General features: G+C 32.1%; 1 protein-coding gene across 4 annotated transcripts in view; it reads right to left on the reverse strand.

Annotated features, from left to right (window-relative positions):
• The window catches only part of LOC135959151 (tyrosine-protein phosphatase 10D-like), a 248,264-nt gene extending 234,596 nt beyond the window's left edge, over positions 1-13,668 (reverse strand). For all 4 annotated transcript variants that reach the window (XM_065510201.1, XM_065510200.1, XM_065510199.1 and 1 more), the window contains exons 1-2: positions 13,353-13,668; positions 7,665-8,337 (exon numbers count right to left, since the gene is read on the reverse strand). In XM_065510201.1, the coding sequence (XP_065366273.1) occupies positions 7,665-7,949 (285 nt within the window). In that variant the 5' untranslated portion in view covers positions 7,950-8,337; positions 13,353-13,668. The remainder of the gene's footprint in view (positions 1-7,664; positions 8,338-13,352) is intronic.
• Between the last annotated feature and the right edge of the window lie 356 nt (positions 13,669-14,024).

Consider the following 14,024-nt stretch of genomic DNA (forward strand, 5'->3'; position numbering starts at 1 on the left):
AATAATCTAGGCAAAAGTAGAACAAGTTTCAGAAAAAATTATCTTTTTTATTCCCTTCACCATGAGTTTGTCATTCCGTTTGTAATTTCTTCATTTTTCATTTGCGACCCCACAAAGTATATATATTCTGGATCGTTATAGATAGCGGAGTCGATATTGCCATCTACGTCTGATCGTCTGGTTGTTTAAATCCACTTTTTGTAGCCCCTAAATAAATCGGGAATTTCCCAGCTCGGTTGCTATTTAAAATCGAGATAATCGGCCCACAAATGGCTGAGTTATAAGGAAATAACCAGCACAACCTCGATTTTTGTCCTAATTTTGATCTACATCTGGATTACTAAATCATTAATATAACAAGACCTTTGCAACTGCGTATATAAGGCCAAAATAAGTCGGGCCTACAATGGGTCAAAATCTGCAAAAAAAAACCCGAATATTTTTTCAGGACAAAATTGTTTTGTTATAAAACGTTTTTCACCAATAAATTAAAAAAAAAGTTAAAATTACAATAAAAAAATTGAAAAACAAGTCGGTCAAGCCCGGCCATATAATACCCTACACTGAGTAAAAGAGCAAAAAAAATTTTTCTTTTAAAATTTCAATAATTTATATTTTTGAGTGATTTTCGGAAGTGGGGTTATATGGGGGCTATGACGAATTATGTACCGATGAAATTAGGTCGTGTGATTTGTGTCTATATGAAAGTTTACTATGTTGAATTTTGTGAGTATACCAACATTTTTAAGCGATTTATGCACGTTAAAGTGATTTTCGGAAGAGGGTCTATATGGGAGCTATGACTAATTATGGACCGATCGTAACAAAATTTGGTGACATGAATTTTGTATATATAAAACTTATTTGGAGCGCAACTTGTGGAGATACATTTATAAATTAAACATTTATGACCGATAAAGTCCAATTTCGGAAGGACATTTGTATGGGGGCTAGTAATGGACCGATTTCAGCCAATTTCAATAGGCTTGTTCCTTGGGCCGAAAAAATAATATTTACCAAATTTGATTGAAATATCTTCAAAATTGGGACCTGTACTCTGCGCACAAGGTACAAGGTTTACATGGACAGCCAGCCAGCCAGCCAGCCAGCCAACCAGACGGACGGACGGACGGACATCGTTTAATCGACTCAGAAAGTGATTCTAAGTCGATCGGTATACTTTAAGGTGGGTGACTAATATTTTTGGGCGTTACAAACATCTGCACAAACGCATAATACCCTCCCCACTATGGTGGTGTAGGGTATAAATATGGTTCTAGATGTTTACCATAACCAAATTGCAAAATGTTTGCAAGATTTTTAACAATATTGTGGTAACTGTAATAATTTATATGTTTGCGGCAACCATAATATGTTTAAGTTACCATTTACATGATTGTAGCAATCATATTTTTGCCCGAAATACGAAAACAACAACTGTGACTTACGCGATTTTTTGTTTAAACTGGAAATTTATTTTCTAAGACATTTTTTCAGTGAATTTTTATAGTCCTTCTATGCAATTAGTTATTTTAGTGACTTCAAAGTATAAACTTAGTTAAGAACCAATTTGTAAGCATGCGTATTAATAACATTACCGGCTTAAATTAATGAAATTAAATAAAAGAAATTCTAAATTTTTTCAATAAATATTGCTGCCGCCAATGCAAATAGTTGGCCATTGCTGTAATATTTGTTTACAAATAGCTTCGTATTTGAATTGAAATTAATAAAGTGCCATAGTTGGCAATTAATATTTGTCTGTCTATTTTTCTCCACCCCAATGAAAGATGAGGAAGGAAAGTTATCGACTGTGTACTGTACTAAAGTTTGACATTCAATTTGTAACAGAAAACCTCAACTTTCCATTTTACTCGTACCAGCTATAGCTTTATTAACGAATTACTTTGTAGATCTTAACGCTACTCTCAGCTTCTGTTTTTGAATGGATTCTATAACAACTTCTATGTAATTCATACAGTAATCTTAATGAATTAGTTTATAGATCTAAGCGCTACTATCTCAACTTTTGTTTGTGAATGGGTTCTATAACAACTTCGTAATTCATATAGGAATCACGTTACCTCAATAATTATTTAACTTAGCAAAATTCCAATAAGCACCAAAGCCAAAAAAATTCAAGCAGATTAATATTTTGTGGGCATTTGACTTGAATGCAAATGTAATTATGTTTTAAACTTGAAAAATATTGGAAAAATTAAATATTTTTCAAACAAATGGCTTGAATTTGTATTTCCTTTTTACTGGAGAATGCTATTAAAATAAAGTGTCATACAACTGTAATTCAATTACTTGACTATTAATCAAGGCTTGAATTACACTTGTATTCAACTTGAATTCCAGTTAAAATGCTTATTGGTTTTGGTTTGATTGTCCTCCTATATAATCCAACTGGAAAACTAAAAATAAGTTCTATTCTTAACTGAAAGAGTATTAAAATAACTCAGACATTGTTCAGTGTTTAAAAAGTTAGACTAACAAACAACGCAATAAGAATTTTTGCTGGAATTCAAGTTGAAAGCAAGTGTTATTCAAGCCTTGAGTCCAGTATCAAAGCAATTGAATTATAGGTGTATAACACTTTATATCAATATCCAGTAAAAAGGAAACATAAATTCAAGTCACATTTTTGTTGTTTGAAAAATATTTTATTTTTTCAAATATTTTTCAAGTTTAAAACATAATTATATTTGAATTCAAGTCAAATTCCAACAAAATGTGCAAGTACTTAAATTTGTATGGTTTTGTTGATTTTTGAACAGAATGTAGATTATACACACTTCAGAATTTCAGCTGAGCCAATAGTATTTTTCTGGAACAAGTTAAATTCAAAATATCTTCATGGAAGTCAATTTAGATTGTTTTTTCACTGAAATTGGAACTACTGCTTTTAATTTATTTCCCTTACTTTGAAGATTATTTGATAGGTTAGGTTTTTGCTTTTAATTTATTTCCCTTACTTTGAAGATTATTTGATAGGTGAGTTTTTTGCTGGCAGATATAAGGATCGTTTATTAGCTTCAGAATAGAATACCTTAAGAATTCTCCAGGTACAGAGTAAATATCTTTCAAACGCCATTAAACAATATCGGAAAGACTTGAAGAATGACAGAAATTCTTGACAGATTCGACGCTTCAGCGAAACATCTCTGTTTAAGCATCTCGAAACATCTTTGTTTGAGCATCTCTGTTTAAGATAGATTGATTGTTATATTCAAATGAAAAAAAAACATGAAATCTATATGATCAGATCCAAACCTTTCAAAAGACATTAAACAATATTGGAGAGTTTTGAAGGAAGACAGAGATTCTGGATGATGATGAAAAAAGGTTTGAAAGATATTGCTTTAGCGAAACAAATAGAGCATCTCTGTATAAGAGGGCTGAACTCTTTTGTCAGAAAAACAATAGTATATTGTTCTCATAAGCCGAGAACAACTCAATATTATTATTATTAATAGCACTACTACAATCATATATATGATTGCTACAATCATGTGAATGGTAACTTCAACATATTATGGTTAACGCAATCATATACATAACTACAGTGACCATAATATTGTTCAAATGCAATTTGAAATGGTTATGGTAAACATCTACAATTATATTTTTTTCTCTGCGTATTATAGTATTCTTTAATCAAGCAGAACAGTATAAAAATATTGAACTGTCTGCCCACAAATTTTGATTTCCATTCAATTTCTTTCTCTACCTTATTTAAAAAATCAAAAGTTAAACCTACTACCTGTTGTTTTGACACGCGTGCTGGGAATTATTCAATTTTCTAAAATTCATATTCCTTCTATAGAATTCTATAAAAAGTTTATAACATATTTATTTAAATTTTCTACACATGGCCTTAACAATATAGTACATATTTATGATCAAACATTTTCTATACGTTTAAGGTTGGAGCAAAAAAAAAATTCTTTATTTTTCGATTTTTATTTTTAAGTTAACAAAATTCTTTTTTTTATTATTTTCTACTTTGTACTTTTGGTATTTAAAAGATTTATTTATTTGGCTGGTGTCTGACGCTTGCTCTGTCTGTCTGTCGGCTTTTCAGTTTAGACGAGAAAATAAAAATTATAAAATACAAAAAAATAAATTTGCTTTAAAATGACTCTAGTATAGAGAGAATTTATTGGTGCGTAACGAACGACGCGTTTTTTTATTATTTGTTTGTGTTTTTTCGTTTTCATTGATGTGTATTTAAAAAAAGTTTGATTTTTTTATTTATATTCGTATAAATAAAAAAAAATAATAAATAAAACAAATTTCACCGGTATTTTGAGTTAGAGACAAAATAGAGAATACAATACAAAAAAATAAGTAAAAGTGAAAAAGAGGAAATATGAAAAGAAAATAAATGTTTGAAATATAAAAATGTAATCAATGGAAAGAATATGAAAGCTTATAATATGGTCATTTATTTTTTGACAGAAATCCGAAAAGAAAACTTTAATAGATTTTTAAACCATTAATCTCTAAATTATTCATTACTCTGCGGAAAGTTAGAGACAATTGTCTTCCCTGAAAATTGTCTTCTATAAAATGAGTAGACAACATAACTGGTGCAAATACAGTGAGTGAAAATACAATCAAAACCTTTTTTCCCCTAACAAAAGAATTCAGCCCTCTTGTTCAGAGTTACTCAATTTGTTTCGCTAAAGCAATATCTTTCAAAACTTTTTTTTATCTTCATCCAGAATCTCTGTCTTCCTTCAAAACTTCCCAATATTGTTTAATGGCTTTTGAAAGTCTTGGATCTGATCATGGAGATTTCACACTGCTTTTTTTATCATTTGAATATAACAATCTACCTATCTTAAACAGAGATGCTTAAACGGAGATGTTTCGCTGAAGCGAAAACAGTTTTTCATCTTCGCCCGTCATTCTTCAAATCATTCCGATATTGGGAGCTACTAAAGCAGCAATTTCAAAACGTTTGCCAGCAGGGAAATTGGGTATCATACGAATTGAAGATGAAAGACCTTGAAAGACAATTTTGCATGTCCGAAATAATGCTTGAATAATGGATCCATTACGATAACCCGAAGCGTAAGAGATCGTATGTGAAGCCCGATCAACCAGCTGAATCGACATCAAAGCCAAATATTCATGGCTCTAAGTTAATTCTCTGTATTTGGTGAAACCAAAAGGATCCATTCTATTATGAGCTGCTGAAATCTGACCAGACCATCACATGGAACCTGTACCGAACTCAACTGATTCGTTTGAAGCGAGCATTTGCCAAAAAACCGACCAGAATATGCTGCCAGACATGAAACCGTAATATTCCGTCATGACAACGCTCTGCCACAAGTTCCAATACCTCTTAAGAATTATTTAGAATGAAGTGGTACGGAAGTTTTGTCTCACCTCGCTTTATAGTCCAGACTTTCTTGGATTCGCTTCACTTTCGAACAGAGCATCCAATTTAACCTGATCCAATATTAACCTGATTCGTTCTCAAAAGATAAGCAGGTTGTTCGCTTGGAATCCATATGTTGCTTGTAAGAAGGGGTAAGTTAATAGCTAAAATAAAACAGGTCATCGCTTAAATTCAGCTTGATCTATGCGACAGGGTTTCCATAATTATATGGCCCCGACTAAACCGAGGGCGGACAACATATCTTCTGATAACCTGACACTGCACTTTTTTCAACCATGCGAGGAGACTTGGCCGGCCCTTTAATGACTTCTGTAGAAGTTGTCAAAATGAAGGAGAATATGAGTTAATTTTTCATCATCTTTGACATTGTCCGGCATTAGGAAATCAACGCATGTGGGACATCGTTTCTTCTGAGCTATCGGACATGAAGTTAGAATGCATCAATGGCTCCATTAGGAATAGCAATTGGTTACTCAAGCCAGACACGAGAATCTCCACCCAATATCCGTCAAAGACTGATGCATACTATTATTCTCATTTCTCCTCTTATGACCACCTTCCTCTTGAAAATAGAAATAGAAAAGCGCCAGATAGAGATGAAAAGAGAAGGAGAAAATCAGATAGAATATTTCTCCTACTCCTTATTCTATCTGATTTTCTCTTTCTCTTTTCATCTCTATCTGGCGCTCTTCTATTTCTATTTTCAGGTTATACAAAGCCACCTAATGTTTCGGCCCAAGTGAGCTGCTCCCTTTCATGTTTCTACCAGGAAAATTTTCCTGTTAACCTAACCTATGCGACTGGTTTATTTAAAATTGGACCTCTGAGATACGAGCCACCATCCGAAACCACGGAGGACATGTGAGCGATATATAAAGGCCTATAAATAGGAAATGAATTTCATTAACACCTCATACATATCCTGTTTTAATCCATTTGAACTTCGTCAGCCCTTATTGGAAAAAGCTTTAGTAACCAGCTTTGAACAAATTGTAAAGATTAGATCTGAAACCTGTCAAAACTTATCTAAATGGTGTCGATTGACGACTTTCTATTATAACAACTCACATCCATACACAGCTTCTATTATTCCATTGCCCTTCTTGGAAAAAGCTTTAGTAACCAAAATTGAAAAATTTCGTTAAGATTAGAAACAATTTTCAAAAATTATCCAAATGGGGTCAATTGACGCCCTCTAATTACATCGCCATGACAAAATCCACCTAATTATCTCAAATTCAGGAACTGTGGTATTCGTGCTACCATTTGAAATCGTACATAATGTATTTCACATGGTGACACTGACCCCAGAATTCCTGAATATGAGCGAAGGCCTGGATTATATTGACTTTGTAAATGGCGTTATAATTGAGGGACATACTTCGATAATTTCTAATACAGCTTGTCTCATTTAAACATCTCTCAACATTGCAAAAGTTCTTTAAGATTAGTTCTGAAACCTGTCAAAAATTATCTAAATGGTGTCAATTACAATATCAATGCGACTGATGTTTGAACTAGAACCGATCCCTAGTCTTAACTAGTCTTGTGTCAGTTTGCTTTCATCTAGGCATGTTTTTCAAATCCAATTAACTTAAATCAAGGATTTTAAACAAGTTCTACAAACCAAAACCAAAATCGGAGTGTCCAGAATATCATAATATCCCCTGCTTTATTGGAGACAAAAATTGCCACATTAGCCAGTCCACCTTTGCACGAGCTGACGGATATATTCCTTTATTCATGCATTGGACTTGTAAAGGTCTTTTTTGGGAGACCGGAGACCTTTAGGCCATCAAAAAGTGACCGGACTGCATTTATAAAAATTACAGTTCCGTTTCATATAAAGTGTTAGAACTAAAACCAATACCTATCCCCAAGGAACCAATCACGGGACTAATGCCCGTTATTTCAATAAAAAGATATCTATCAGTGCTCAGTTACTTATAGAGTAAAAATATTTAGTAATTTTTACCCATAGAAATTGATTTTAAATTAAATAAATTTATCTGCTGGTTAATTTACACGGGCATAAATCTGTAACAGTTCTGTCCCTTCTGTCTATGAAAATTTAAAAAACAAACGAGTTGAATAAACCATTTTAATTAAATGATCGTTCTCGTTTCACTCTCATATCTTAAAATTAACACTCATTTGCGTATTTTAAACAAAAATTACTCAGACAAAACCCGCTCTCTTAACTCAAATACTCTATTAAAAAGGTAAAAATCAAATAAAAACTCACCTGTATAAATGAAATAGTTAAAATTAATCCAATGAGAAGATTTCGTTGTCTTTGTAATGGAGCTGATGATGATGACGATATATTTTGTTGTTTCTGGTTCATAAAAAGATTTTGTATCCGCTCAGTTAAAGATAAAGAGGGGGAAGAATGTTTATTATTCACGATCATGTTGTTCTTGTTGTTGATCTTAAAGCTGGTATTGATTTTTTTGGTTTCTTCGTTGTTATTATTCAAAAATAACCACATTTTATTTGATTTAAACATTTTCAAATGTTTATTTAACATTTCTTTTTCTCAATGAAGAAATATTCAATTATTTTTAAATCAATTTTTAGTTATTTCACACACTATTGTTAATTTTTGTTAAAATTTATTTTATCCAACTTTTTTTTTTGGTTTTTGTTTTGTCAATTTAAAATTTTGTTTAGGAGGGAGGTAAAGTAGGAAAAAAAAACTTGTGCGTTTTTTTTTGTTGGTTAAAGTATAGAAAGAGAGATTTCTTTATTTTTTATTAGCAACAAAATAATTTTGTTTTTGTTTTGTCTTAAGTTTTTAATAAATTGGTCATGATTTTGAGATTATTTTTTTCCTTGTTGTTGTCATTTAATTTTTAAAATAATTTATGATATGTGCACATTTTTTTGTTGTGTTATTTGTCTGTATAACTGCCGTTCTGCGAAATAAACAAAATAATGATTTAATAACTTTTTTTTTTGCTTAATTAAGCTTAATTTTTGTTTGTATTCACAACGTTTACAATGATACTAAATTGTATTTTAAGCTGAGCTTAATGAAAAAATTATATACAAATATTTTGTTGGTTGTTGTTGTTGTTTGAAGAGTAGAGAAAAACTTGTTTTACTACGGTTTGACAAAAAAGTTAAACTTAAAGCTCTGTCTCTCTTTTGCATTCACAGAGAGTTATGTGAAAAATAGAGTTTCCATAATCATATAAAATAAAACAGGGTTTATAAAAAGCTGCTTAGTTTTAGTTGAAATTCAAATAGAAAAACAAAAATAATATATTATCAGCTTGATATACTTTATCCAAAAGAAATGCGGATTCTCGAACTCTTCAGTGATCGGTTCAAGCTGGGTGACATGATAAAACTGATCAAGTTTGGTTAAAGTACGGTTAAAGCGAGGTGATAACGGTGCCGGAGATTATGTCCCAACTATACATGAGTAAATACCCAACTATCTTTCTTATTGTTATTTACTCCATCTTAATTTGTTGTAGTGATAGTTTAGGGAGATGACGATTTTGAAGATATCCATGCTTCTTAGCCATCCCTGGTAACCAGGGCCTAGTGGTTTGCTAGGGATAGGATCTATTTTGGCTTGAAAATATAGAAGATTTTTCGTAACTCACTCTTTTTTATTTGAAAAAGATCTCATTGTTGAAGACAATCTCCTTCATTAAATAGTTCCGCCTTTAGAAGAATTTCGCGATCTATTCGGCCATTTCAAACATACGAAGGTGGGTCAAAAAGTCCGTGCTTTTTTGAATGAAACAGTTTTTTTGGTTAAAAAATTATTTTATTTTTCAACATAGTCTGCTTTGAGCTCTATGCACATTGTCCAACATTTCTCCAATTTGTTTATCCCTTATAAAAAAAAAGATTTGTCGAGGTTATCAAAATTGGTATTTTTTGACTCATCGTTGGAGTCAAATCTCTTTCTTCAGGTTTGGAAACAAGTAATAATCACTCGGGGCTAAATCCGAAGAACTGGACGAAAGGGGGAGCATTTCGTCGCCAAACTATTCAAAACTATCTTCCCTCAAATGTTTGAGGTTTGGAGATTGTGGCTGATGTTTGGAGATTTAAGCTATTTGCCCATAAACCAGCTCTCCTGTGGGTTTGCTAAGTAAGTTTGCATAGGCTGGGATCGTCTGATGGCTGATGGAGTAAATAGGAGTTTTACGTTTAACAATTCGGGCATTATATACAGATTCGTGAAGCACTTTTTTTCGAAAAAATTACTCTCTTTTTACTTAATGGGTGATACAGTGGCAAAATACATGGCAATACATTCTCATTAATTATGTTTGTTGAAAACTGTATTAGAAATTGCTTCTCAGTTACCTATCTTACTATTTTTATGGATTCCCAATTTCAGCCGATATACAGTCCAACAAGATAAGTCCTCCTCCACAATGTTGAACTGTGGGAGCAGTGTTTATTTTCCCGGACAATTATTCATAAGCATGGTCCTAAAAACTGTTAGATTTGTTCCTCTAGTTTCACTTTTTTTACAATTAGTTTGGAATTGGAATCAACAAGTTTTTGGGCTTTAGAAGTTTCAAAAGCCTATGTTCTAGGATTTCACATATTTCAGGAAACCGTAAACAAATTTGCTCTTAATTCTTGAGGTATTAGGATTATGTTAGATGTCAACTCATTCCTCAAAGACCAGGGGCCGAATTACCGCATTCGATATCGAGAAAATTCGATCGTAATTTTCTGATTTGAGATTACGGCATTTGATATCGAGCATGAAATTTAGTACATTTTGTTATAATTACGATATCGAAAGCATTTTTCGATACGATAGTTCATTCGATCACGAGTGCGGTAATTAGGCACCACGAGTGCGGTAATTCGTACTTTTTAAACGAATTGGATTGTTTAAGGATTTTAGTAGGAACTAGATAGATTTGAAGGGGTGTGTACTATAGAAGTACACTTCCACTCGGAGACCCATTTAATCCAATGTACTTTTTAGAAATATAAGCCGGTGTGAACATGATGTGAAGAGAACACATGAAACTGGAGAGAAAAAATATGTTAGGTGAAAAATAAGAACAAAATAGACTGGGATTCACAGAGTTCCGTTGCCTAAAAATAGCTAGTCTATTCCTCTGATAAAACCTAATAGATTTCCTAGACCATATCTAGCTATATTCACCAGTTCATCAAGGAAACTTTGCCCTAGCCACTTTTGCCTGAGACCTTGTAGTCTAGGACAGTTATACAGAATATGCTCCACTATTTCTAGTTCCTCAATATCCAGAAGTCCTGTGCGCCCATATTCCATTTACCAATGAACGCTCCAATTGAGCAGTGTCCGGTTATCACTCTTACCAAAGACCTGAGATTTATCCTATACGACACAATTAGTATTCTGGTTGCTTTTGTCCCCAACTATGGCCAATTAGCCCTGGACTCCCTGCAATCCATCTTACAACACCAGGATGTGTTCGTAGAGGAATATTTCGATGATCAACCTATTGTAGTGACATATAGGAGGTTTAACCTCCCAGTCCCTACTAATATAGTCCAGATCCAAACAATGGCTGGTGCCCTGTGCCTGGTACGCAACACTATCTGATTGTATATATTTCCAATAACGCTTCTAGAGGATCGGAACTAACTTCTTCAAAAGATATAAAGAGGTCGATGTTGACAGTCTGTTGCGGCCATTTCAGCTGTGTCTGCCAAATCTTTTGTTTATTATTCAGTCACTGCTACCAAATCAATTAGGCATGTTACAAATGATTAAACTGTATTATAATATACATATGTATGTAAGTGGGATGATGCATAACTTCCGAGGTTCGCAAGTTGATAAACATAAACCCAAAGTGGCTGTTCCGTGCGAATTTCGGTCCGTCAACATCATTTGTGCCTACTTCATTGAAAACGGCGATCGTGAGGTCATCATCCTCAAGAGGATCGCTAAAGATCAGTTTATTTTTCTCCAAATTGAGTGATATCGATGACTCGTGGTTACAGCAAGATGTTACGTGTCATATAGTTAACGCTCTGATGTACATTCTTCGTGATCGATTGGAGGTTATGGTTATCTCTCGCTGTTGTGACGTGAATTTTGCTGAAATATCTTGCGGTCTAACCCCGCTATACGTTTTCTGGTTGTGGGGTTATAAGTCAATATAACCCATGCCATCGTTCCAATTGCAACGGATCTGTGCGGCGAAGTTATTGCAAATCGGAGTACTCAGATCCTTGCACCCTTCTCATGGTGCGTTTGGATAAAGACATATTCCATACATAATAAAGAAGGATTTCACTACAACTTACTGCCATTTTAATATCCGCTTTTATTGGAAAATCCTTTAAGTAAATTTTATAAATCACTACATGGCAACTCTAACTTAAACTAACTCTCTTTTGTTTACTATTACAAAAAAATAGTTGTTTGTTGTTGTTGCTTGCCCATGGGCAGAAGAAGAAAAAAAAGAAACTTCAATGATCGTAAATAAAAATTGTAACAGTACAAAAGAAATAACAATTATAAGAAATTTAAAAAAAATTTAATTTTGTTTTGTAAGCAACAATTTAAAACTTAAAATTAATAGTTTTGGTAAAAAAAATATTAAAAATAAAAAATATTTAAAGCAAAACTATGTAGATCATATGAAAATTTTATATAAAGGGATTTTTGTTGTTGCTGCGACTGATGACAGACAGAGAGCGAAATTAATGGCAAAATTGAAACTAAAATAAACTGGTTGTGTTGTTATTGTCGTTGGCTTTAAACAAAAAAAAAGCCAAGTACAAACTAATAAACCATAATAAAACAAGTTTTGTTAAACTTTTTTTGGATTTATGTATATTTTTTTATATATTCGCTGTATTTTTTTTGGATTTTTGTATTTAGGACAAGTTATTTTTGTATGTTGTTTTGATGTCAAAAAATTAAATTAATTTTTGAGGTTTTTGAAAGTTTGGCTGGGGATTTATTTTCGTTTTTTTATAAATTTTTTAAATTTGAAAGGTTTTTTAAATATTTGTTAAGTGTATTTTGTTTTATTTTAAATAAATTGGTACTGTAATTCCTTTTTTTGTTAAAATCACTTTTTATAGGTAATTTGGTTATTTTTTTTATATATTAAGGTTGTCAACACTTTCAGCATTTTAATTTTGTTAATTTTTTTCTTTTTTTTGGGTTTTTTCTTTCTTTCTTTTATTTTTTCTTTGGCTTAAAACGTGTTTGAAATTTTTTATTAAAAGAAATTTATGGCTTTAAGGTGAAATTTTTTGTTAGTTATTTATTGTTGTTTGTTTTTTGTAAATGATGATCACAATTTGTTGGTCCCTGCTGACAATTTCTCAATATTTTCTCTTGTTTTATAGAGAAACGTCCTTTAATTTTACATTAAATTACAATAATAACAAACTTTATGCAAAAACAAAACACCCACACAGAAATTATAGAAAACAAAGGCGTCGACGTCAACTGCATTAAAGCAGAAGCTGTGTTTATGAAGTTGACGTTGGCAGAACATGAAGAAGAACAAGACTTAAAAAGAACCAACAGAAAAACAAACGAACAAACAATGGCAACAAAAATGCAAAGGTATGCGACGCGTCAACAAACAAGAGAAACACGAGAAGAAGAAAACAGCAACACAGAGCCAAACTTTAACGTTTTCTATACGGCGCACGCACGTTCACTTGTTATATTTACAACAAAAACAATACACACCGATTTTTTCTGTTTTTTTTTTTGGAAAAAGCGAAACGCCAGAAACCACAACTTCACAGAGTAGACTTTCATTAACAAGAAAAAATGCAAAACAAAAAATTATTAAACAAACACAAAAGAAATTTGTTTAACTTTTAATGAAAAGCAAACTATTCATATTTAAATTTATTTTTAGAAATTCCTTTTGTTTTTTACTCTTTTCTAAGCATATTTTTTTTATAAACAGACGAAACACACCTTCTTTACACACACACTGCGAATTAAAGTATAAGCTTTTCTTTTCTATTTTTTGTTGTTGTTTTATTCCCATTTATTATTTCTTTTTATTGTTGCCTTTTTTTAGTATAAATTCTTTTATTATTAATTTTCCTTTTGCACTTGTTTAAAAAGCAACTCATTCAAATACACACACTCTCTTTATTTTCATTTTTGGATTTTTTTAGGGAAAAAGGCAGCCCAAAGAATACAACAAAAACAAGATTTCTTATTTTCACAACAGCTACAACAACACAAAAAAATACGCCGCTTTAAACGAACGCGTATTGAAGAAAACAAACGCACACTTACAGTACAGACACACTCCCGCACGCAGCAGACAAATATTGTTGTTGTTATTATATTTGTCGTTTTTCTACACGAACACACACTCATATACACAATCGTACACAAAAATTTTAAACGAATTTTCCGTCCACGTTGCGTTCTCGTTCACGGTTTCAACTCGAATGAATGGAAATTTCTCATAAGTAGAAAAAAATCCACTCAGTGAGAGAGAGCATCCATCGCAAAAAGGGAAACAGTAAAAACGAGAGAAGCAATACAAATCAACGAATAACCACAGACATGGGACGAAAAAAGTACCAAATTTTAACAATATGTATAAACAAACATGTTCAAACAAATTATAAG

This window comes from Calliphora vicina, chromosome 4 (genome assembly GCF_958450345.1).
Source record: "Calliphora vicina chromosome 4, idCalVici1.1, whole genome shotgun sequence".
Taxonomy (NCBI): Eukaryota; Metazoa; Arthropoda; class Insecta; order Diptera; family Calliphoridae; genus Calliphora; species Calliphora vicina.